The 27854-nt window shown below is 39.3% G+C and overlaps 1 protein-coding gene across 1 annotated transcript; it reads left to right on the forward strand.

Moving 5' to 3' along the window:
• Window positions 1-62: 62 nt before the first annotated feature.
• Window positions 63-21333, forward strand: LOC123986099 (uncharacterized protein C14orf132). The gene is made up of 3 exons (XM_046074181.1): window positions 63-70; window positions 9502-9559; window positions 21081-21333. Exons 1-3 carry the CDS (start codon window positions 63-65, stop codon window positions 21297-21299), a joined length of 285 nt encoding a protein of 94 aa, XP_045930137.1. The 3' UTR covers window positions 21300-21333.
• The last annotated feature ends 6521 nt before the right edge of the window (window positions 21334-27854 follow it).

Here is a 27854-nt window from a genome sequence, read left to right on the forward strand (position 1 = left end):
TCTCAGCTCTTTATATACTGTATGTATTGTACACTGGAAGCTGCTGTAAACATATCACAACAATGTTGAGGTACGTGTTTGGATGAAGCCACCACTGAGTCCTTGATTCTGCTCAACATTAATATCAAATGCCAGCAGACATATTTTGATTAATTTTAGTTAAGTGTAACTTAAAGCTACACTGCAATATAATAAAAATGTGTAACATGAGATTTTGGCTGCTAAAGATGTAGGTGTTTCCCTCAGGAGTTAGTGGAGACCAAACCAGAGCTAAAAGGAGAGTAAATGTTGGACGTAACATTTACCAGATGGACAGAAACACAACTCCAAATGAATGCTAATATCTCGGCATGTCTGGAAGTGTTAATAGACAAGAATTAATGAATATTTAACTGATCAAACTGTTTTTGTTTATAGTGTGTGTACGTGTGTACTGTCCGCTGTAATCTGTGTCTGTTTTGAGCTCTTTGTTAATGCTTGTTTTGCGTAAAGTAGGTATATTGAGAGCAAGGTTTTGCCGAAGTCAAATTCCTCTTATGTGTATATATACCAGGCCATTGGAACTCTAAATGAATGCTAATGTCTGTCCGTGTCGACTGGATGGGTAAATAGGCAACCAATTAATGCATGTTTGACTCTTTTTCAGCAATACATTCCAGTAGCTGAATAATTTCCCTGGTATTAAGTTGTTTTATAAAGAGGTTTTGCTGCAAACAGCAAACCACATTTCTGCACAGTGAAAGCAGACAAAGAGCACCTTTTGAAAGTTAGTCATCTGTTCATAATTTTGTGTGTGTGCGTATATGAAGCCTTTTGGGGGGCAGGTAACAGTCACATCTTTTTAAAAGTGTGTTTGTGGCCACAAAGTGTTTTATCTGTCTGTGTCAAACAGCTGTTTTAGGCAGATGGGAGGTGGATGTGTAAAGAATTGTACACAATTAGCAGACACAGAAACACTGCAGGCAAACTAATCTTGGACAGACGGTAGTCCTATATAGCACATAAAACATACTAAGTGACAAACTGTGGTGGGGTAATAAACACCTGAAAAAACTGTCAATTGCCTGTCTCTCTATCTGACCAATTTTTGTCGTCTTTGTTTCTTTTGTTTGAAACAACTTTATGTCTCACTCTCTCTGCTGACAGCTGGACTCACTGGCCCTTAGGAAAAATGACCATCTCTCCTCAAATGGCCTGTACTGTGCACGAAAGAGCCACACATTGCTGCTAAAGCAGCCCGGCCTTACAAGCACATGCCTACATACTTACATGTACATAGGGCACATATATGTAGTAATTTTCTCGCTCATCTATTAACACACCCAGAAGCCAGAACACGGACTATTTTAGGGGGGGTTTCTCATGCAGTAGTAATTGTTCCAAAGGCCACAGAGTACAATAGAGGTCTACAGTTAACAGCTTGGTGTGCTGTGACATTGGAGACACATAAGTGGCTTGGGGTGAAACTGTCTTTAGAAATTAAATTCAACCGCTCACACAAGCTCATTTTAAGCATAGACAAGCAAAAAATGTCGCGTGCATGTGTGTCTGGCTGTATCTGAGCACCACTGCATTTTACGTGTGCCTTAACGTGGTGCATTTGTGAGATTCTTTTTTGAATCTTCCGAGGCCGTTTGTACAAACAGGAAAATGCACTTAATATACTGCACAGGATATTGGACAGTGAAGTGATATAGTTATTGTGTTTTTTGTAGATTTTTAAACTGAATTCAAGTGCCTTTCCTTCCACTTCTTTTTATGCACATTTTTAATGAGCACCTAAAAAACCTGCATGGAAACACAACAGCAAAAACCTTTTTAGGCTGGGTTAGAAAAGCTGGTGTATCAATAAAAGCAAAATGTGACAAAGCTGCAATAGAAACAGAAATACTGAGGTGCCCCTAACCCGCCACATACGCATTCAAACAAGCTGTTAAGTTGTGTTAGATTGTGTTAAAACAAGTTCAAAATCCATTAAATATAGTCAAACCCATTGAAATGTACAGTATCAAAACACTAAATTGCCAAATAGTCAGAAGCTATATCTTTCTCTGTACCACACCACTTACCAATTTTTAATAAGTTGTAGCTACTGGCTTCATTAAAGGTTAATATCCATCTACCACTGCTTATAAATCATTAATTATAACCACTTTTGAGTTGTTGAAACATGCCAGAACATGTGAAGTCTCTTTTGGCAGGTGTTCATTAATAACATGTCAGGAGGCTGGGTTAGAAATCCAAACTGTTCATAGTTGTTCCGAACAGCCACACTTGAGAGGAGAGTGAAAATCCTGCTGTCACAGAGAGAGGCAAGATGTGATAATCATTTAAATATGGGATAATGGTGCATATTTTATGACAGTCTCTCCTGGATGGCCTTGTTGCACTCAATAGTTCACAAGAAAAGTGACGTATAAAGAATAAGAAAGAGGGCTGCTTACTTTCTCATCTCCACATAGCTGACCAATCATTGCGGGGACTGGGTGGGAATGTCAGATTGTTGATTTCGGAGAGTAATAGAAATTGTTGGATGTAGCCGCCTCAGTTAAAATGTAGAAAGATTTGGGCGGTGGGATGTTTCATGAAGCTGTTCATCCGTCCTGACCATCTGTCAAGCAGTTCTGATATATATATTTATGCAGCCAGCTTAACAATCAGTAAGTACTAGCAACTGTAAATATTAAATAAGTAATCAATAATGGGTGGTTACAATATATTAAGTCTGCAGATGAAAACGTTAATATGTTGTTGATAAATTGTCCAGATGACCTGCAGCCTTTTTCTCCCTGATAAATTAAAAAGTTTGCTAAAAGTCAAAGCAACATACAGGAGATAAACATTGGCAAGGGTTCCACACACTGACAACCCAAAAGATATTGTTATGAACATATTGTATAAGACATTATGAAATGGTTTATTAATGACCACAACAAACCCATTAGCCTATTTATAACTTATGACCACTTTATAAACCTGAGATGGACCCAAGAGAGAGAGAAAGATGGAGAAACAAACATATAGGCTACAAGATCATTTTAATGTAATTTTTTCAGATGGAGATGAATAATTCAATGATCCACTTTTGGGATTATGACGTTCATAATAGAAAGTAGTAGCAGGAAGATGTAGCTACTGTGTAGCAGTGTCAAAAAAAGCTTACATGCAAAAACATTAGTAATTCTGCAAGGTTTCCCTGGCATGCTTCAAGCACAAGTTTACCCCTGCCCCACCCCCAAACATACACATCCATGCAGAGACAGATAGCGAGATGTGCTGAGTGAATCAACTCCATGAAGCATAAAAAACATTCATTGTGTCATTATGTAGCACATTCACTGCGCTCGTCTTGCGAAGCACAGCAGTGCAGTTTTCAGTCCATCCTCGTGGTCTTCTCCTTTGCATTTATTTGCTATCACCGTTCTTACTTTCCCAACAAAACGTGTTTTCTTTACACACTCAGGCTGGCAACCATTGATCCAGGGATAATGGAGTTATCACTGATGGCAGCACAGGTAAGGAAGCAGAATACATGTATCCATTTGAGTTATTACTTTAAAGACTTTTAGGCAATGAAATCTGTTTGGGTTTTTTTGAGGGCAGTTACTGTCACATAATTTAGACATATAAAATAGTTTAATTGCAAGTTAGCCACCTAAGCAAGCTCAGCAAAGGAAAGTAGAGCTAATAAGTTTGCTGAGCTCTTTTATATTACTTGTATGCTTTTATTTTCTTGAATGTTTACTGCTTTGGCTTTGTTTAAAAGTTTTGTTTTTGTGACAGTAACAGTATGAGATGTTTTTGTTGCCTACTGACAGAAGTATTTATAACTCACAGCCGTATTTCACAATAATCAGGCAATCAGTCTTGTCAGTTAAAGCATTATGTACTGGAAGAACAGGAGTAGCCACCGTTCAGATGCTACAAGGTTTATTTTTTTTTTTTCAGCTAGAGAATGCAAATAAAATTACTTGGGAATGAAACAGAGCTGCACACCCTGAGTCGCACGGAAAACTAGAAAAGTTTTTTGGACATTTGCAAAGTACAAATTTGCATGGCAGATATCCAGATTTAGACAGTGTACACAGACAGCGATGACTCAGAGGCAGACAGCAAAGTAGTTTCTCAATAAGAAGACACGCAAGCAAGGGTTTACTCTTTATGTAAAGAAGTGAGTCACTATGAGGCTGCATTTTTCCTGTAAATATGTTTATGTGAAATATGTGAAATATGTACTTGCGTACGTGCAATGAGGCTGAGGCAGTTTTGGTTACAGTTTTCTTTTTCAATGAACTTAATAACATTGTTTTAAAGTTTAACAAATATATCAAAGGTTCTATTTGCCTGTCTTCAAATGAAGACTGCTTCCTATATTCTGTTGCTATATACAGTATAATTCTATTAAGTTCCAGGGCCACAACTCATATGAAATTCATCACCAAAATTATTAAAACTCATCTTCAAGAAACTGTAATTGTGCTCAATCTGTAAAGAAAGATTAGATTAAGTGATCCTCATCTGTGCTTTGACAAGCTTGCTGGGTTTGTTTCCTCCTGTCACTGCAGCAGTCTCGTGCATTCTCTCACACACACCCCATATTCTTCTCTCTCTCTGTCTCCTCTGACCTATGATGTTGAGCATTAACTAGCCTCTTTATGTTACAGTCAAGGTCTCTTAGTGAGGTGTAGGGCTATGCAGCCTATGGATATGTTTTGAAAGTAATTACCATACTACTTTTACCGCATTAAATCACAGCTACTTCATTGCTCGAGTCGCAGGAGGATGTTTTTCCTTTCTTATCAGAAATGAAAATATAGGTGATGGGGAGGGGAGTTCTTCATTACAGCTGTGTCTTTAGATTAGCAAACTTTTTATTGAGATTATTTAATTATTTAATGAAACACATAAAATGTTCATTCATGCATTTGTGTAGTACGGGACCAAATATTATAATATTATAATAGTTCATGAAGTTCATTTTCAAGCTCATGTCAAATTCTGGTAACATCTTATTTTAATAGCACATTTACCTTGAGAATTGTTACTGACAAAAAAATAACATTACCTACTGTGATCGTGATGCCTAATTGAAAAGAAAATATTTATAGCGAGTGTGTTTGTATTGTGGTCCAACTGCATTGAGGAGGACAGAGAAGGGCTTCAGTTGAAGCTGAACTAGTGTTGAGCTTCAACTGAAGCCCTTCTCTGTCCACTATCTAGTGATAGTGTTTTTAAGACTGAGCTTGTACTGAGCTACCACTTCTGCATAATTCTGAAAATTTCATTATGTGACAGTGTTAGATGGCGTGATGTGACTTTTTCTGATGACATCTACCACAGCAATTCAGATTTAACTCTTCGAAAACTGTGCTGTCAGTCGGATAGGAAGTGAGGTGCCTTTTTAAGTGTGAAATCATACCATCTGATGGTTGCATTAAAGAAAAGAAAAGAAATCCCCCTCTCTTTTCCATTGTTGTAGACTCTAATAGATTGAGCCTTCACATATCAAAAAGCAACCTAAAAGATGGATTTTAGCATGACACATGCAGCAGTCTTGTTGAGCAGATTAGGTACAAATTCCCTGCAGTGTACTCTCTCCAGCTGTGCAGATTTGATGGAAAATCTCCTATGATAACCATCTGCTCAAACGTACTAAATCAACTAAGTCTCTGTGTAAAGACACACTTAAGTAATGGCAAAATATGCAGCAGTTTCACAAAGCTTTTCAACACAACCAGTTAGAATTTCAACTTGTAGAGTTAAACTCTCTGTCGAAATATTTCAAGAAGGCAGATTCAGGGTCTCGTTTTCTGGTTTCTGTATTGAGTGGTATTCCCCTTTAATTCCCTGAATGCTGTCACTGAGCCTGCACCAGACGTGAACCCTGTCCAGCTGAAGGAGTTTGATGGAAAGCCTCATCTGATAGCCATCTGTTCTCAGATAGTTAATCAGCCGTGCTCAATGTGTGGTCCTTAATCACCCCACGCTAACTGTCTCTGAACGCTCAGTCAACGCTCTTGCTGAAGAAAACCATGCACCTCCAAAACTTTGTTTCCTGGAAAAATTTGGGCTATTGTTTTTTTTTGGTTTTTTTGGGGGGGGGAAACCGAAATGCAGCACGACCTTGATAATTTTGTTGTGTTTTCACGCAGTAGCTGTGCAAAGTCAGCAGATCTCAAAGTCCACTAAATTTAAAAGCCTCTTTCTTACACCTAAATCTCGGAGTGCTTTATGAACACATTTCATATTTTTGTATCCCACATCTTAAAGGTGGTATTCCTGGTTCAACTGATGATAATTTTTGTTGCGGTGTTGCAATCACTGATGGAGCGACCTTGGGCAAGACACTGAGCTCAAAGAGTGACTAGTAGCTGACCTTGTGTGGATGACTTGGTTCTCTTTCTCTCTTTCTTTCCCAAAACTCCTTTCTTTCTGGGAGTGAAAGTTTTAATTAAGTCATGTCTATCAAAGTGTATGTGATGGAGAGTTAGGGCAGATTACCATCTGCTAATGAGTTTATCAGGTACTTCAGGGGGGCATCTCTTTGACACAGACAGCAGAACTGATCTATCACGAGAGTCTCCTCCCTACAGTTAATCCAAAAAGCGTGTTTGTATTAGAAACTTGGAACAGGTTTTCTTATTTTACATTTATCTTACGCTTTTATCCAAAGTGACTTACAATTGGTATACATGTCAGAGGTTGCACGTCTCTGGAGCAACTAGGGGTTAAGTGTCTTGCTCAGGGACACAATGGTAGATGGGTCACAGTGGGGAATTGAACCCGGGTCTCTCACACCAAAGGCAAGTGTCTTATCCATTGTGCCATCACCACCCCACCACCCCTTATATTTCAAGGCAATAAGAATTTCAGCACTGTAGGCAGAACTTAGAATTTGAACTTTTCCATCAGTGTTGTGAATATGCACTTTCAGCATAGAGAGTTAAGATAATCCAGTGATAAGCAAATGTTTTCACTGCTGAACACATTAAGTATACAGGCAGATGACTCACTCATGGCACGCATCATATAAGCTCTGTAAAGCTTTATTCATTCAGGATGGATGACATGACAGATTAGAAACATACCTACAGATCAGACATGTATATGGATGAACTCAACTGCCTTTTCATTACATAAATGAGTCACACACTTCACTTCAGGGATTAGTCTGTTCCTACGATGAGGTAGTTTAGAGGAACATTTTATTATAGTCGAATACATTCATATCTGGTTCATTTCATTAATGACAGGGCATACTTGTATTGGCATTACATTAACAGGTATCACCAGTTTGTTCAGAAAGAAATTGAAAAAAAATATATTTAAAAGCCATTTTCTCAACTAGCATCAATCCAAAGGTCAGTCAAAAACTTAGAAATTAGATTTTCCTTTTTCCTTCCTTTTCATATATTTCTCTTGCCACCAGCCTGTGCAACCTATGACATCATTACATAAAGGTGCATTGTGTGAGTAGAAGATTATTTGTATAGTATATTTAATCACGGTGCTTAAGCTTTAAATTTGAAATGAAGATGATTTTTTTCTGGGATACCTTGGCAGTGTAGTATTATCTTGGTTGTCAGTTGTTTCTCTTTCCTTTTTTGTTAGAGGATTAGGAAAATCTCTCTCTCACACCACGTTTATGACTTATATTGCATTACAGTGTGGCTTGACATAACCCCAAGAAACATCCCTGATAAACCAGCCTATACTCCTAAAATATTACAGAATACAGCATGTGAGAAAAAGGAAACCTTTTCGGTAACCTACAGTATTTAGCAAATATACAACATAAAAATATGTGTAATGTGTGCGTGTGCTTGTGTAATGTATGTCATCCTGTGCCCATGTGAGTGACCTGTAAAAACACGTGAATCTTGTAGCATAAGCCTACATGAACACACTACTTTGCCAGGGCTAAAGCAATACTGGTTATTTCACACGAGAGATAGTCCTAAGTTTGTGTTCGATCTGTGCTCTTCTTTTGTTTGAAGCTGTCGGCGCTGTGTTGGAAAAAGGGGATGTCAGCTACTGTATTTCATTTTTGATTAATCAAATGTGATCAAACCACATCCACAGATAATGTTAAATGATTTTTATTTCTGGGTTTACCTTTTATTGCTGTTTATCTGGTTAATGCCATGGAGAATCCCCATGTTTATGTGCTTTACTGTAAAAGTGTAATCCTTAAGATTTCTGTCCTGGTTGGATTGGCGACACCTATGGATAATATGGTTTAATAATACAGAAAACAGAGGAGCAACTGTGTGGGCCATTCACAGTGTAGCCAAACAAATCTATGTTGGTTTAATACGGAAGTCAGTCAATAAAAAGTGTAAACAGTGAGGATGAGAATCAACACAAGCATGGGAATGGAGAACTATACGTATAAGTTTTTTTACTGCCAGTATAAAGTAGTATATGGAGAGATAATACATTGAATGTTGAGAAAAATTATCAGAAACATTATGCTCAGGTGGCAGAGTGCATCTAAGTATTGAATAGTAAGTTATTATCTGGTCTTGGTTACACAAGTCTTCAGTTTATCGAATATACCAGGATATCAATATGTGACTGACATGACTCACTATTTTTTGATTTATAAAGAAGGAGCATGCTTCTCCATCTACTGCTCTAATCGTGACAGAAGTGGTGTGACTTGCTTTTAAACATGATAAAAATAAGTTTCATGAAATGCACTTAGTAGACTTCACATCTCAGCGCATGCAACAGTAATATGGCGTCTGTTTCAGTAAAGCACAGAGTTAATGAAATGGAGCTTCACTAACCATTGAATTTCATAATATATTAATATGTTGCTTGCATACATAATACATTAATACATTGTTGAAAGGTTTATTCAGCAATTAAAGACACCGAAAGCAGTCTCATCGGAGGCACTACAGCAGATTTGATGTTGCTTGGTTTCAAGAGCATACATGCAATCAGTGCCTTAGGTTTAACACAAACCCCTATGAAAGTTAGGTTGAGGGTAAGGGGCTACGGGGTGCTTTCAGATTAACATAGTTAGCCAGCTAGCTAACGCTAATGCTAACGCTAATGCTAACGCTAACACTACGACTCTGTTCGAAACAGAAGATGCCTTACTGCCCTGTTTGACACCTTCTGAGTAGAGCTGTACATAACGATTATTTTTCAAGTCTATTACGACAGAAAAAGAAGAAAAAAAAAATTAAGAAGAAAAAAAGTTGCCTATTACTCTTTAACATAACCTACCAATTTATCCAAAATAAATCAAAAACATGTCTAAGCAATAAATCAATATTTTATTCAATTACAGTGGGGCCAAAAAGTATTAAGTCAGTCAGAATTTATTTGTAAATTATGGTGGAAAATAAGTATTTGGTCACCCACAAACAAGCAAGATTTCTGGCTCTCGCAGACCTGTAACTTCTTCTTTAAGAAGTCCACAGCCTCAAACAGTCAGACTCCAAACTCAACCACGGCCAAGACCAAAGAGCTGTCGAAGGACACCAGGAAGAAAATTGTAGACCTGCACCAGGCTGGGAAGAGTGAATCTACAATAGGCAAGCAGGTTGGTGTGAATAAATCAACTGTGGGAGCAATTGTAAGAAAATGGAAGACTTACAAGACCACTGATGAGCTCCCTCGATCTGGGGCTCCACGCAAGATCTCATCCCCAACATGAAGGCGATGAAGAAATACATTTTAACAGACTACGTGTCCTTGTGCTGATAATGTGCCGTGCTTGTGTGGAGTAAACACGATTTGCGGTGCTGCCGTTAGTGCTCCAGGAAACTTTCACTTCACGTGTTCATGCTGCTTCACTACACGTATTTACCTAATCGATTACGACGACAAATTGTCCCAACCCTACTTCTGAGACAGCATTTTTACTCGTTTTCAACACAGCCTTCGAAGCTAATGCTAATGCTACAGATTTACCTTAATGCTACTTAACTTTATTAAAAAATCAAATCAATCTTGTTTCACACAGGGACCAAATGCTGGTTGACATAAAGGCTGACATTTCTTCAGGTTTCCTGTGGGAGTCACTTTCATTCACACATATTCATCACAGGTCTGGCACGAGACAGGAAAAAAATGAGCACCGTCATTGTCACATTACCACTTGATTAAGGTTTGGGAACCAACAGCTGTCTCCTGTGTTAACAATGTTTTGTTGACCCAACCCCACCTCCTGCCTATGCAGACTTTGTCGCTCTATAACGTCACATGACTTCCTCCTCTTCCATCCATCGCCAACCGCTTATCCTGTGTACAGGGTCACGAGGGGCTGGATCCAATCCCAGCTGACATCGGGCGAAAGGCGGGGTACACCCTGGACAGGTCACCAATCTATCCCAGGCCACACACGTAGACAGACAACAAGTAACGCTCACATTCACACCTTAGGGTCACAATAGGACAATTTAGGGTCACCAATCAACCTATTCTGCATGTCTTTGGACGGTGGGAGGAAGCCAGAGCAGACACGCACAGACACTGGGAGAACATGCAAACTCTGCACAGAAAGGCCCGGAACAACGGAGGTTCGTACACACGACCTTCTTGCTGCGAGGTGACAGCGCTAACCACTGCACCACCGTGCCGCCCACTTCCTCCTCTACTCCCGTCATAATTCCTATGGCCAATGGAAGCCTTTGTCACTTGAAGATAAATGCACGCTGTTCCGGGGCACTTGCTGGAACGACTGATTGTTGAATTAAATATGAAATTATATAATTCCTAAAACAACCATATGAGCATCCGTAAACGCTTGTAAATATCTGTGTATGTACATTTGCAGCTTTCAGCATGTACGTGTGTGTGTGTTTGAAGCATGAATGGTCTTATGAAAGAAGCTGGATAAGGTCACTTAATGATGTCAGTGAAAGCTGTTCTTTGCTCTTCTGTCAGGCTCAGAAGCCTCCAGCAAAACTAAGCAAAGATTCAATCAGCCATGAGAACAAGCCCCCCTGCTTTCTCTCTCTCTCTCCCTCTAACGCTATGTCTCGCCCTCTCTCTCTGTCTCTTTAGAGTACTCTTTTCTTCGCTCACTATAACCTACAGACCTGACACCTTCTCTCGCTCAACCTCAACTTCTTGTTCACTCTCTTCTCTCTTACTCCATATCTTGTCTTGCTTTGTCTCAGTTATTCTTGCTCCCTCCATTCTTGTCATGAATTCAATCAGCTGAAGGAACCCCCCCCGGGCCATATTTCTTTTCATCACACAGCTCAATAACTAGGAAATTATGGAAATTATTTTCAGCCACTTCTATTTTTTGTTTTAGTTTGCTTGGTGTCCATTATTTCAGGACAAACTCTTCATGTCACGAGAGTAATTTTCGACGTACAACAATGTACTATCAGTACATGATTAAAACCCCAGCTCACGAGCAGTGCACCATGTCCTCAGTGCTTCAAATCACTCAGGTTTGAGTGATATTAAAAAAAAAATGGCAAATTTTGAATGTTAACTGCATTTTTTATGTCACATTGGCAGTGTTTAAGATAAGCAGTAGACAGATTTGCAGTTTTGAGTTAAATGTCTATACAACTGTTTGATACCGTCATTCATGTCCGCCTGGGGATGAACTTCAATCACTTTGGCGATCTGTAATGGCCCTTTCAGATAGGAAGCGATCTGCGCTGCGCTGGCCACGGAGTTCAGCGCAAAAGTTCAACTATTTTGAACTTTGATGGAGGTGAGGTCGCTGAGCAGTGTGCTGTGCTGCACTTGCGCTTTGCTTGACACAGCAACAAACCGCAGTGGCGCAAGCCATTGAAAATAATGGGTTTCACGGCGTGGTCGTCACAGTCTGTCTCAAAGGCCTATTAAATGTTAAGAGTGTAAGTTTTATTGACACCTAGTGGTGAGGATTGTGAATTGCAAGTAATTGCTTACTCACTACTACTACTACTACTTTTATTGGCAAAAATACTGATCAGCTGATTGTTTCACAAAAGTAAGTGGCACATTAGTCTGTCCAAGTAGCAAAGCCAAAACACAGCGCTAGAGAACAACGTTACATGAAATTAATCCAACAACATATTTTACACCACTGACAAAGGAAACATGTTGCTTCTCTCCGTGATTATGGCCATCTTCAAGCTAAGCTTTCAAAGAACAGTTTTCAGTTGCATTGCTATAGTTGGACTGACTTAATTACCTGTCCAGCACAAAACAGGCAAGTTCAGCCCCGCTTTGAAAACCGAACTCCATATAAGGGGGACCCGTGGTTATGTAGATAGAAATGGCTCATTCTGAGGTAATAAAAACATAACAGTTCATTATGTATGGCCTTTATACACCACTGAAAACATCGTTATGTATATTCTATTGCATTTCTGTCAATAAATCCTAAATATCACACACTGAACCTTTAACCTCATCAGGTCAACATTTTAATATATCCAGTACTCTGGCTTATGACCAAATACCTGCAAAACTAATGACATTCCCTCAGTTGTACTTTGTTTAGTGCTAATTAGCAAATGTTCTCATGCAAACATGCCAAAATCAGATGTTAAATATGGTATGCAAAACCTCACCATAGCATTGTCAGTGTGAGCATGTTAGCATGCTGATATCAGTGTTGGGCAAGCTACTTGGAAATTGTAGTGAGCTAAGCTACTAGCTACTCTACATTAAATGAAGCTTCACTACACAGAGGCTACTCCCCAGTGAAATGTAGCAAGCTAAGCTACAGCAACGTGGAAAAAGTAGCTTAGTTACATCCTAACCAAGGATCGGTACGTGATGTCACCGTCAAACGGAAGCGCTTCTGCCGGCTACACATACAGGTCAGTGTATGGCGGTGGCGTCACTCACTGATCCTTCAGAAAGGCTTGGGAAAATGTAGCGTGTGTGGAAGCTACCGCGCTACTCGGTCAATCAAAGAGCTTCGTTACTGAAAAGCTATTTGATTCAGAAAATAGCGCCGCTACCACCAAGCTACTGAGAAATGTAGTTAAACTAGTAAGTAGCGCCGCTACTGCCCAACATTGGCTGATTTTAGCACTTAGCAGTACAGTCTTACACCACTGCTAGCATGGCTGTAGACTTTTAGTCTTGCAAACGTATTGAGAAGATATTAAATAAGTAACTAATTATTTATTATAAAACTACTTGGCTGGGTGAGGGCACATGTATACTTGCATAAACACACATGTCAGACCAGACACACACAATACACAAAAACACTGTGTAAACTGTATGACAGAATCCCTTTTTTGGTCAAACTTTACACAGGTAGAGTACACGGTAGAGATCAGACTCGTTCAAACAGTATCCCCCCACCCCGGTTTTAACTCTTTCCATCCTTTGTTTCTCTTCATCTCTTCAATAGTTTCTTTCACATCTCTTTCTGTGTTTCTCCTTCTATGACAGATGTTTCAGAAAGAAGAGGAACAGCTGGCTGCAGTGGGGCAGTTTATTCACCCTTAATTTCTTTCTCTTCTGGCCTCCCCCCTCTTTTCTTTCATCCTTGTATTTCTGTTAAAGTGGTCACAGATGGAGACCCAAATTTTCAGCCCTGGAAATATATATTTTGGGAACTTAAAATTCAAATATACCATGCAAATATAATATTATATATTTGGGACAGTGTGTACAAGGTTGAAATATCGCCCAGGAGCAACCTTCAGGTCACAGGCTACACTAATACCTTGTGAAACAAATATATTGTGATGCAAATGCCTCATAAATGATTTACTTTACATTTACTTATAAATGATGAGTGAATTCTGACACCTTTTGCTCAACCCCCCACCATCCTTGGCTAATTATGGGAGAGTAATTTTTTCTTCACCCAAAGTCCCCAGATTCTGCTCAAATTCCCTCAATTTTACATAACCCCAGCTTCCAGAGTGTCGTGTGTGTTTGCACTGATTGATGAATGCGTGTTCCTACTGCATGTGTGCGGATTGATTTTTGCCTTGTGAGTGCATGTGTGTTAGCTTGTGAGCACCAAAGGCAGTTTCTGAATGTCGTAGAAGAACATTATGTAACTTTATAAACCGTCACTTTCCTGGACACACACACACACACACACACACACACACACAGACAAAATGCATTCCCTAGCCCCTTACCCTAACCGTAACCTAATTTTGACCACTTAAACCAAGTCTTGACCTTGGAAAGGCCCTTTAAACTTGTGGGGTGCAGCATTTTGGTCCCCACAAAGCTGTCGGCCCCCACAAGGACGGTGGAATCCCAGTTTTTGGACACCACAAATATACTCATGCAGTCACTCACGCACACAGATATCCTTCTAAGCCCCCAAAGGACACTCACTCACTCACATATGGGTACAGGAAGTAGACTCCAGTATGTCCACTTTTTTACAGAAAAGTTATGTTGTGCACTTGATACATCATGCAGCAAAGATCATTTTCAGAGATTTGGATTGAAGCTGTATGTTTAATTTCTCTAATCCCCAGAGCCCTGCAGCTTTGCACGTCATATCATGGGTTGAGGGATGGAAGGATGTATAGGGAATGTATGGTGGGAGAGAGGGGAAAAATAGATGATGAAGGTTAGCAGAGACGAGGAAAGAACATGCATAGTGCAAGTGTGACACAATGATTTTACAGGTGTTGACGAGAAGATAGAGATGGGAGAGTCTACAGCGAGGACATATAAGTTTGTAGAGACAGAGTGATGCAGACAATAACAGGGGAAGAGAGGACATTGTTGAACAGACGAGGGTAAAAGTTTTGATATTATGTCATGGAGAAAGGACAAGTGGGTGGTGGAGTCATCGTTTGATTTAAAACAGAGTGACAAAAAGGAGGAATGACATGATGAGGGCAAGACAACATGTCATAGAGTCACTGCTGTTTATTCAAGCTTATCCTCTAACCCTATCTCTCTCTTCCTCTCTGTTCATTCTCTCTCTTCCTCTCTGTACTCCGACTGTATATTTATGTCTTTTGGGAGCAGACACTTTTGAATTTAGTCATTTAGATTGTTGGATAGAGAATAAAGGAAGAAGAAGCTAAAAGAGGATAAAAGACTAGTTTATAGAGAGGTGACAGGTAATTTATTTATTTATTTGTTTTTAGATGGGAACACCTGAAACTCAGCAGGTATATACTGTGAAAAATCGAACCAGTCAAGTATTCAGTCCTAAAATTTTATTCTCTGAAAATGCCCAAGATCATTTGATTTGATTATTTGTTTTTTGTTCTTTTTTAATAAATATGAAAGTTGAATGACACAAATTATAAGTAAAGACAGATGTTTCCTAACCTGTGCAGATGCATTCACTCATGCATAGAGATGCATGCTATTAGTATTTGTATGAGCACTGACAAACGCGCGCACACACACACACACACACACACACACACACACACACACACACACACATACACAATCTGCACACATATCGTCCCAACATACACACAAATGTGCAGGTGCATGCCATATGTACATGTATGCATGCGTGCCAAAAACACTCTTACTTGCTCTTACCTGCGTGTTCACACAGACCCAGATGTAGACGCAGAACAGCTGATCATCCTGGTGACTCAGCAGGAGTCGACCGCTGCGTGCTCACAATGCTGTTGGTTCAAATATGATTTAGGAGTTCTCTAACGTCATCCAGTCACCATGTCGTTCTTACTGTTTGTATTGTTTCTGGTAAAGGAGAAGCCTTTCAGTTTTTGCTTTACTCATCATAGTCTGGATAAAGTAGCTTGAGAAAGCTGTTGTTTGAAGTAAACTGCACAATAGATCATGGATAGATTGGACAGACTTTAACTTCAAACCGACAATGGCTGTAATTGATCTTTTTGTAATATATAGGTCAGAGGTCCCAAGCCTCTGGAGCAACTAGGGCTTAAGTATCTTGTTCAAACACATTGGTGTTTATCTCACACCAAAGGCATGTGTCTTATCCACTGCTCCATCACCACCCCATTATAAGTTCAGTTTGGAAAAGACATGCTTGCTATTTCACCTAAAGAACCCAACAAAATCAATTTCTAAAGAAGTCTGAGCTGTGGCTGTCATGGCAGTGTTTGATGCTTCATTTTATATCTGCATTCCAATGCCTATTTTTTGACAATTTTTAACAGGTTTGTTTACATCATCTGAACATTTCCTCATTGGTCATTATGTATCTGACCAGATTTTAAGGGGCTATCTCTATGTCACAATGAAAATTCTGCTAGTGAGTTAGTAAACATCCAGCTCAGCTGTTTCGTAGATGAAAGCGTCTCCTGGAAAACTGTCCTCTCACTCTCTCTCTCTCTCTTTCTCACACTCGCACACACACACACACACACACACACACACACACACACACGTGCCCATGGTGTGTCCTGTCTCTCCCTTTCTTTGTCTCACACACACTCCCACGCACACAGCATGTCTAAATCTGTCTCATACACATGCTGTCACACTGTGCGCTCTCACTTTCACTGGAAGGGATCTCCCATGCTCCCTCCCTCTCTCTCTCTCTCTCTCTCTCTCTCTCTCTCTCTCTCCCACATGGAGTGCACTCTCTATCTCTCTCATGAAGCGCTGCTCCTCTGTCCCTTTTGGATGCACTCAGTCTAAGTCAGACTGTAGGACAGGACAGACAGGAACACCAGACCTGCTCTCTTTCTTCATATACAATTGGCAGTAGGTACAACTCTCTTTCTTCGTTTCTTTATATATTATATATATTTTTCTGTTTGTGTTTTATATTCTAACAAGAAAAAAGTAGCAGTGACTAAATAATGATAAAAAAACTAAACAACAATGTCAACAAGTTTTTATAGCTGTATTTATTGTGATTGTTTTAAGTTACAGCTTTGATAGTGGAACGACTTCTTTTGTAAACTTTGAATTACTTGAATGCTGTTAGTGTTCAGTTTTGTGAACATGACATGAGACTTTTCTGCTCCACATGAGAGAAACATATCTAACATTTAAGTACCTATTCCAGCTGCTGTGCACAGATTAAATTCAGTCAAAACTACCTACAGTAGATGAACTTTCCTGCCACCTACAGGGGATTTACAGTATGTTAGGGTGTGCATAAGGTGCAGTCGCTTGAGAACATCTCTAGTTTCACGCATGCTGATATTTTCGTCCTTCCTTTTTCTTTTGTAATCACTTGCACAATTTATGTTTCGGCTACTTTGTTTATGCTGCTTCTTGGCTTGTTTTGATTTTATGAATTGTGTCTTGATTTCCCTTTTTTGCCATGCATGTCAGTGTATAAGGTTTAGATTTCTTTAAATAGTATATTGTTGGTGACTACTGCAATGGGTAAAAATTTATTTATTTTTTTGGTGTGTCTTTGGTGGATCTGCCGCCGCTAACCTTTTGTCTCTTCCAGAGAGCGTTTACATATTGAGGTGTGCAACTTAAATGATCAAACCAAGAGATAAAGAATGTCCTGTTTGTTTGCATACATTCCTGTTACGGGACAGATATTAGCCTTTGCAGATGTTTGTCCCTTTCAGGTTGCTACAGTGGCCATTAGGTCCATGCTGCCACTTGCTTAAATTATTTGTTTGACATTTCAATATTTTAATAATATGTATGGCTTTATTGCATTGAGCAAACATTCTCCTGCAGTTTGCTTCAAGATCAAGGATTCAGGATGAACAATGAGGCAAAGATGCAAAGAGAAAATAATATCTGATGGGTAAATACTGTAACACCTCACAGTCTAAACTGTTGAGAGTATGTCCAAGATGTCTACAAGATCACCATATTGAAACTGTCTGTTCTGACCAGCATATTTAGATTGGCATGATGTTTTTTGTTCGCTCAATTTACCCATTCTTATCACAAACCTCATATTCAGAGGAAGTCCACTTTGAGTCAGCTTTTAAACAATCAATCATCTGCTCAAACACCACTAAATCAAATGGAAAGGTGAGGTTAGACAATAATCCACTTAAATTACAAGTTAAAATACTTTCATAGACTGCTCAGAGTAGCAGCATACAGTAGGTATTTAGCTTTTCAACTTTAGCCCGTGCGGAGTTTGTCTCCGAGGCGTGTGGCATAATAACACTTGCACATGCTCGTGCTCCCTGCTGTTTTTCTTGATGACCTTTCTGTGCTGTTTTACCCACGCAACGAGACACAGCTTCTGGGCAGAGTTTTTTTTAATGAGTACGTGAACAAGTTCAGTGCAGACAATGTTCAGGTTGTGAACACAGACATGAGAACACCAAAACTGACTTCTGTCCCTTTTCCTTCACTCATGAAAAATCCTGGGGGGCAGTTTAAATTAAATATACATATTAAGTGGCTGATGTGATCACTCTTAAAGTTTTCTCATAAATTATGCTGCCATATTTTAATGTTTGCAACATTTTAGACTTTTTTTTCATCACTTCTGAGAAATTATAGTTCTCTGTGTTATGGGATGAGATACACTTGTGCATGAATAATGATGCGCAAAGGAAAATCATCATCCTGTACATCAGTGAGATTCTTTGAATATGTGAGGTCTGACATCCATACCTATTGGTCGAGACATATAATGAACATATAATGAGATTATATCTGCATTCCTGAAAAAGTTCAACTTCTGTATCAATAATAAATGTATTCACCGGACTTTTGATCTCATCAGTACCTTTTGATCCCAGTCCCATAAAGTTGTCATGGTGATTACGTTGTTTGGGAGTTCCTGTCAGTTTGAAGAGCACTTTTATGTCCATTTTGTTGCATATGTATAATATATAGAGAGCAGTGGCCTACACCTCCACACAGACAAGTGGTGTCGACAGCCTCATGTCGTGCTCCCATTGATTCCCTGTTGACCCCTCATTCAGAATGGGTGACTAAACTTTAACAAAGCTGATGGCTAGCTAATTTATTCAGATTCTTATCTTAAGTCTGTTGGGAAGTATTTAAGGTTGAATACCTCCATTCCTCGGTGTTGATATTAGAATCTAATGACAACAATAAGCTCTAAGTGAGCTTTAGTACTGTATGTGCTATAATGGGTTTCCCTTGGAACATTCAGTGATACCAACATTGAGACTGTTCTCTTCTTTTACTCCCCTCAGCATGAAGTTTCCTCAGTGAGAATTTGCCCCCAAGTCACATCTGCAGTTTGGGTGTGGAGAGATAGGGTGGATGAGGACACACAAGAAGCCTGAGAAGCACCTGGGGTCAAACTGAACCTGATGCTTGTAGCACCCCAGAGCCAAACTAGAAGAATAAAACAAATCTATTTACACTCACAGGGGTTTGACCTCAGCTGCAGTCACACTGACACAGAGAGTCAGTAACATTTTTCAGCTGCTCAATGGAAGTTCATATTCTTTAATACATTTTGCACCCTCACTCTTAGTCAGGTGCAATGCCAAGTGTTTCTCACTGGCTGTAGGACCTATTCCTTACTATAAATCTATGTTATCAATGTAAGTAAATATTGATATGTTAAATTTTTTTCACCTGAGATTTTAAATACCCGCATTTTGATATGTTCCCTTAAACACTGGGAGTGAATGAACAGTTCACAGCAAGGTATGTATATTATCCTGAGTAATGAGATACGATCTAAACTATCTGCATGCCGAACCAGAAATGAATATAGAATATCAGCCTCCGGATTAAACAGACACTTACACAATGCTGTACAGTTTGGTTTATTTGTGTACTGTTTCCCCATATCAAGCATTTTACTTATCAAACAATCTTTACGCACATCAGGTTATAACATGATTTTTCCAAGCATTGACAGTTATGGTTATGAAGTGACGTTGTTGCCAAAATATTGCTTTTATATGCTAAAACACCCACAAGTTTAAAGGTTAAACTCACTTGAACCTTTCAGCTGTCAGAGTGAAAGCTGAAATTATTAATGGCCAGTGAGCTGTCCGTTTGCATCACAGACTGTTGGTCCGTGGTTTGCATGTAAGACTATGAGAAGCCTGTGTGCTTGTGTTATTGTCTTTTTTGCCGTGTGTGGTGAGCTTGTGTGAAAAGTTACGTTACACACACCTGAGTTTACCAACTGCACGTCTGTGTGCCTGTAACACAGGTGTCACACCTCCAGAACACAGAGCTGGCAGCAACACAAGTAACTAAAACTAGAGGTAGTGTGTGTGTGTAAGTGTGTGTGTGAATGTATTTGTTTCTTCTGACATGTACATGTTATATATTAATTACCAGAGGTAGCTCCATATTGATGGAGTCTTCTTCCTGTCTGTGTGACTGGGTGCTGTGGAATTCCCCGAGGGATAAACACATCCAGCTGAGACAAAAATTAGGATTCATTATGTCGCCTTGCTTGTTTTTTGCCTTTCTCTTTCATCCTCTCTGTCCGTCTCTGATCTTTTTTTAGTACATGTGAAGCATGTGTCAGACTTTGTTAATCCTTCTGAGCATTAATCCCTTTGAGATGCTGATTCCTTCTCACTATACAGTACAGCTGTCCTGGGATCAGGCACAGCTGCGGGGCTAACCCCCTGAACAGAACATGTTATTGTTCAGCCATGCCATCCGTATCACTGTAAGATTCACTTAAGGCTGAACGCATCTGATTTTTATCTTTTAGAGACTAAGAATACCTTAAGAATGAAAATGCCAGTGTATTTAGCAAGGGGGAGGAATTCAGTTGTTTGAAAGGTAGTTTTAAAAGCTGGTTTAGAAGAATATTTTTTATCATATTGTTACTTATGTTGTGAATAAGTGTAAATCAAGACACAAAATGAAGATAAACAGAGAACATGCAATAACAAAATGACAAAAAATAGTTGTCATACCATACTATTCATAGTTAAGATGTCTTTGTATAGTAGTACCATATCCTGTTGTTTGTTAACATATTGGTGTATAAATAACAATAGCATTTTCCATCTTTCTCTCAGTAGTAACACAACTGGTGGTCTGTGCTGAGTTTGACCTGGCTGATTATATTCCTGGTTCCTATTTTGCCAGATAATTCTTTTTTTCTCTCGTTATTGTTGATGTCTGAAGAAAATTAAATCCTAATCATCAGACTGGAGTTGTGACTTCACCCCAATGAATGGCTTTGAACTTTCCATAGAATTTGTACGACAAAAATGAATTTAATCCGAATTCCCCATCTCTCTCCCTCTCTCCCTCTATCCTGACAGCATTTCTCGGCTGTGAGTGGGGCCTTCATGGATTCCCCGTACAATGGCAACACGTCCTTGCAGACGTCCACCTCCAACCTCAATGCCGGCTATTCCAGACAATCAGAAGCAGAGGATGATGGAAAAGTTTCCAGTGACACCATTTGGCTTTGGATCGCTGTGCTAGCAACCATTGGCAACATAGTGGTGGTGGCTGTGGTCTGTGCCTGTGCCTTCTGACAAGATGGAAGCAAAACTACTGCTGCTGTTGGATAGTGGGAAATCTTATATATGTATAATCTGAAAATACATTTTTCTTCAGAAACTATGTAACATAGCCTTACTTTCAGAATGATGACCATTGAGTTTTGAAGCGTAAGTTTTAGTTTGAGTTTTGAAAAGGAATTTACATGAGATTCCTCATCCAAATACTTCTGACATTTTTTCACCAAATGTAAGAGAGTAGAAATATTAAACAGACATTCAAATAGGGAACAAAATCCATTTATTTAAAGTGGGCAAGTCCAACAATTTTAAAAGAAAAGCCATAAAATTAATGTTGAACATCAGTGTTTGTGTACAAAACAAAGAGTCACAATAAGGGCCTTCAAGAATGGCTTCTGAAGCAGATCTCACTTCAAATACTGGAGAACCTCATACCGACCAAACAAGACCACACACAGACAGAAACCATACATGTATGTATACATTGTTGCACATTTTATCCGACTAACCAGCAAGAACGCCACCCAGCACACATTTGGATAAACCAAATCAACCAAAGCAAGTCTATAGATAATAACTTATAAAACAAACTGTGTTCCTAATGTTAAATTTAACATTACCCAGAAAAGTTGCTGTACCAATTTGAGTTACAGTAGATATCTCATTCATTCACTTAATCCACACTAATTTTCTCTGATAGTCAGTAACCTTTCAATCATAAGCCTTACACAAACACAATAGCCTGAAACTATAAGGAGCCACCACGGCTTATCATTAACATTAACTCCAATATTACATTGAAAGTGTTCAGCCATTTTTTTTCCTGTGCTGGCATCTGACCTGGATTAAACAATAAATAACAATGGTAAAAAAATGACAATTACTATTTTATTCAGACAAACTCTATTCAGATTAACTTTTGCCCTTTATGGTTTGGGACTCTAAATGGGTCACAGGGATGTTTATTTCTGCCTCCACGTGCACACAGTATTAACATTTTTTAATGAGCGTTGGTCCCTGAGCAAAATACTAAATTTATTCATCTTGGATTCCAGGCTGAAAAAAGCTGTGGCCTTAATGCAATAGTACTATGCTCACCAATGCTTAGTTGGTTATGCAAACCAAGCTGGTGTTATATAAATACCCATTCACTTCTGGTTACACCACAGGCTCAGAGGTCAGTGTCAGAACTACAAGGATTAGATCATAGTTTGATCCCTTAGTGGGATCAGAAGCCAGAAAGAGATCCACTGCTGAAGCTGTACATGATTTAGAGTTGGAGAGACCAGAGGCAACATCCTGATGATGCTCAATCAAAGCACTGAACTCCAACCTTTATTTTCTTTACTAATATTTCCTATTCTATTGTTTTTATTCTTAAATTTTCAGCACCCACTATATTTTCTTGACTAATTCTGAATACTGTGGCCAATAAGAGGAGCTGACCCTTGCTAAGCCCCGCCCCCTCGTTTACTGTTGACATGCCTGTCAAGCTTTCCATTCTTCCATTCTCTGCAGTTTTACAATGATAACAAGGTTTTAGTCATTTTGTGCTTCTTATTTCTAGCAGGCGATGGTCGATTTTGCTGGCTGAAATAAAAAGTGGCGCTGGCAGGTTTTATCAGCTGTGGCTAGTGCAGTTAGAGTATAAATGGATTTAATATGAAATACCTCTTGGCCTTGGAAGTACCACTTGGTGTAGGTTAGTAACCAAGTGTGGTTTTGGAAAGGCTACACCCTCAACTCTATATATAAGTAGTATCTCTCTTACTATAGCCCAATGTGTACTGCTTTTGCATGTGGAAAATACAAAGTTTGACAGGCCTTCTGTGCCCAGTTATATTTGTGAAACTATGATTGGACAAGGAGAGGGTTTCAGTGAATGTTCAGTTACCTCAATCTCATGGCGTGACTTAAGCTTCTAGTTTATTCCGATTAGTTGATACTTCTTCCACAAACATCCACACTCAGAGCTAATTTAAAAACTCCGGTTCATCTGACATGTCTTGCTTTTGAAGAAACTGCACCCTTAGAGAGCTCAGAGGGAACAAGCTCAATTTAGAAAAGGAGCTCAGCTGTGATTGAGCAATGATTTGTTGAAATTTAACAAGCAAGGAAGGTCGCGTAGGGGCATTTCTTTCTGTCAGGGTAACTTTCCCCCCATTATAAGGATAAATACTTCAAAAGGGTAGCGCCATTCACTTACAGCTCCTTTCAAATCACAGAGACTGTTAGTGAGAAGATGAAATCTCATAAAGCTGGAAAGAAGAAAAGTCAGAGAGTGGACATGGAGATGCAGAATAAGACAGATGAGTGCAGATCAGGTCAGAGGAAGTCAAAAAGTAATGAGGAGAAACTTAACAAAAATTGGAATGTAGCAGAAGAATTAAACCACAACCTTGTCCATCAGGTTGATGCGAGTTTGTCTGTCCGCAGTTTGGTGCTTGGCAAGTAAGCATACAGTGGGTTTTAAGCTGAAAACAGCTGCCTGCTGTGACCAAAAATTATTCTGATGAAATCCTTGAGACTGAGCCAAAACAGTAAAGTAACCCTAACCAAGGTATTTCTGTGTCTAAACTGAACCAAGCCTTAACCAACGAAAACACTTTGATTTTTGATCACTTTGATCAGGTGTGTTATTCTGGAGGGCAGTTAAAAAACTGTATTTTGTTTCTTAATTTGGAACACTTGGAGATGGATTTGTCCTGCATTGTTATGGGAGGATTTTCTCAGTAGTGTATGTGAAGTACGGGACATCATCAGGCAAATATCAAGTACGATACGTAAAAACTGAGACTCTTTAAAATGCTAACAGTCAGTAGTGGTAGTTCTACATGTACTAATGCTATCCTTCTTGCCACTATGCTGCCTCAGATGACTTATCAACATACTTTCCCTTATAATGTGGTTTTAACCCAGTCTAGTCAGAATGATCATGCAGCATGCTTCCACTGCCTGTGTATGTGTTTATACATGTGCATGTGTTTGTGCATGCATCTCTCTATCTCTAAATTGAGATCCAGCCTGTGTGAACTGCCTAATCGTGCTGTCAGGCCTCTGCAGAATAATGAGCTGTAATGCGCCTCTCGAGCTTCCCATCCGGTCTTTCATTTTTCCCTCCCTTGCTTGATATCCCACAGGGATATCACCCCCGGCGGCTATTATAGCGGTCAGAGTGTCTCGTATATCAGTGGTTGACTTTATTAGAAGATGATTTTACAGACAGAATAGACCTAACTTCACCCATCAGAGACAACAATAGAGTCTGAAGGGGCGGATAGAGAAAGAAATGAATGTAACATTAGTGGCAATGAGTGACACATGAAGTGAAAAAGGAAGAGAGGAACGATAATCAGGCAGGAAATGCTCATTTTCATTAGTGCATTTACACAAGACAAGGAAGGAGATCATGTACAAGTGGAAGTGAGGAAATGTGTGGAAGAGGGGAGAAAAAAGAGGTGGTGAAAGGAGGATGATTATTTGACAGGAAGAATTGCATTAATAGTAGGCATGTGAGGAGGAACTTCAAATAGAGGAAACAAAAAGAAAGCACATATGAGTATATGACAAGAGAAAAGCAGTAACAAACTCAAAGTGTACAGGTGTTAAGGAAAGAAAAGACTGAGCACAGTTATTTCATGTTTTTTGCTTTATATGGCTGATTTTTAAGTCAGGAAGAAAAAGAAATATCACCCCCACCCCCCTTTGCTGCACACATTTAAGCACAGAGAAAAGCTTAAAACTACCATTTTAAACCAAAAGTTTAAACATTTTATTTAGCTATATTTCTAAACACTTTGTTTCATTTACTGCAGTGACAATTCTTACATTTTGGGATTGAAACTCAAATAGTTTTTCATTTATTAGAATTCCTCAACACTTCATAACCACTACCAGCAATCGTGCAGTACATAATTGCAATAATTACGCTCCAGACAGAGTGTGTTTGTGGTCTTTGTTTGGTCAGTCGAGGCTCAGGGGCCCGCTGTTCACCCCCACCTACAGTATACCTCATTCACCTCCTTCACTGTCCAATCAGCAGTTAGTTTCTGGGGAAGCATGGACCTACAGTATTAACCAATTAAATACCGTCAGTGTGTTTCTGCCCAGTGACCCTAAGCTTTTGGATGTGACTCGGGGGACAAAGAAGAAAGCATGTATACACGAGCATCTGTTATTATGGACAAGGTGATCCACAGAACCCTCCGACCAGGCAGTTGGATATAATTCCCCCATCCTACTGCTGACTAGACCTGCCAGCACAGTCACATGGAAGGGAAGGATAACATCACTGTTCTGCTTTTCAGCTCCAGACGCTTGTTACTAATGCAGTAAGCCCAATGACTCAACCACCTAGGTGAGAAATATTCAAATCTATGCAGCATATTTAGAAATGTAATAGAAGAACATCTACTATGTGTTTTTCATGTTTGCATATCTTTTTTTTGCATTTCTTTTTCCTCTAAAAAGAGCTTGTTAGCAACATTAGTGTAACATCACTCATTGGAAGCGACAAGCAAGTCTGCAGCAAACATTAGTCACCAAGGACCTTTCTGCTTAAAATCAGAGTTTCAAGTCATCCAAAAGATCATCATTCCCCAGGGAAAATATTTTGTTCTTGCATCAAAAGTATGAAGCTGAGGCACTTTTCAAAAACAGTAGTTTAGTAAAGAAATACATTAACAGTAGAATGTAATTTGCATAATGAGTGGTATGAATTCAGATATTACAGAATTAATCTTTTAAAAAGTAAGAAGGTCTTTAAAGTGAAAAAAAACCCCCCTGCAATTCTAGAAGTGATTATTTTGTTTCTTGTGGAAGGTAAGGTACCTTACTTTAAGAGCTCAAATGCAGTACTTTAAAAGAGCAGCAAAGTAAAAAACAAAAATTCCTCCATGCTGCATGTGAACCCAAGATGGCAGTATAACAAGCTACATGATCCAGTGGAGTAAATTGAGCAGCAAGGACTCTGCTCCACTCAGATTCATCCTGGATCAGTTTTTTGGGTTAACAGTAGTCAAGTTATTCTACCGTAAGCCCAGTTTACCTTTGCCTTATTTGATGGATACAATTTACACTATTTCTGTCACACCGTTATCTCCTTATCAGGAGTAGAATAAAGCATATCTAATTACTATTTTTTATTTAAAAGTCCAATTTGTGTTGCATAACATTCCCTGTCTATTCCTCTTTTGTGTCACATTGTACCCTCTGTTCTTTTCCTTCCATCTCTTCCCCTCATACATCCTTCCTTTCATGCATGTGAATCACCAGACCGTGAAGTCCACATTGTAAAACCCCTCCTCTGTACACACATACACACAAACCAGACCTCTGACACATCCAATCTGTCATCTCTTTTTCCTACATTTATCTTGTGTCTTTCTCTTGTCTCATTTTTCTCAGTCATCACTTACTAACACTGTAATAGTGTAGTTTAAACCTTAAACAGAGAAAGACAGAGACCATAAAAATATACATTTTTCACAAGAACAACACCCTCTCTCTCCCAAATTTTCACATATGGACACTTGCAGTCACTTTTTAACGCACTAGTTACCCCATTTAGAGTAATTTCTGGACAGTCAAGTTAACAACAACAACCATGCTAGGCCCAGTCAAGTTAGCAATAACACGTAACATCCGGTTAGACATCTCAAAGTTAACCAGTGTGAAAGTCTGGCGTTTGTTTGTACCTGTATCTGTACCATTATTCATTCAGTCTATAGCAACATTACCTTTACTGTCTGTACCTCTGTGTGTATATTGTGTAGGCTGCCTCCCTCCCCTCTCTCTCTCCTTCCATCCCCCTCCTCCTGCTCGAGGTTTCTGCCTCTTAAAAGGAAGTTTTTCCTTGCCTCTGTCGCCTAGTGCTTGCTCTTGGTGAGAACTGTTGGGTTTCTGTAAATATCATCATAGAGTGAATTGAAAAGTTTGACCTACCCTGACCACATGTCATAACTTGGGAGTTAGACCGGGTTGACAAGACAGAAGAATAATAACACTTATGTTCCTTAAGGTTTAAACTTTTAAACATTTGCCATAGAAAGAACTGTACTGACTCTTTTTGCTGCCTCTGTAGGGATCCCCACCACTGATCTTCACAGAAGAAGGACAGCAAGCAGCAGCTTGGAGAGGTGACAAGCCGAACGGTCTGTCTTGTGTATGGAGAGACAGGCGCGTCAGGAGAGCACATCATCATACAGAATGGATTTGCATGAAGAGAATGTGTAAAGGATCTTTGCCAGATGAGAACCCAGATAAATAAGGAAAAGTAACAAGAGCCTATGACGGACAAATGTCTCATAAAGGTTATATTTGGGAGCAAGCCCACACCACACTCTCATTCAACAACCCTAATGATAAGGAACAGGATGAAGATTTCTTCCTTTCCCAAATATCTAATGCCAGTGTGGTGAGTTATTAGGATATCCACATGAACATTTCACTGGAGAAGACAATACTAGTTGGATTGAATGGCTGTAATTGAATTTTTTCTTCTGAGGACAGTATGGGACTGGCAGAAAGACACTGTTGTACAGATAAGACATTTAAACTGTGATGCAACAT

Source organism: Micropterus dolomieu, linkage group LG17 (genome assembly GCF_021292245.1).
Source record: "Micropterus dolomieu isolate WLL.071019.BEF.003 ecotype Adirondacks linkage group LG17, ASM2129224v1, whole genome shotgun sequence".
In the NCBI taxonomy this organism is placed as follows: domain Eukaryota; kingdom Metazoa; phylum Chordata; class Actinopteri; order Centrarchiformes; family Centrarchidae; genus Micropterus; species Micropterus dolomieu.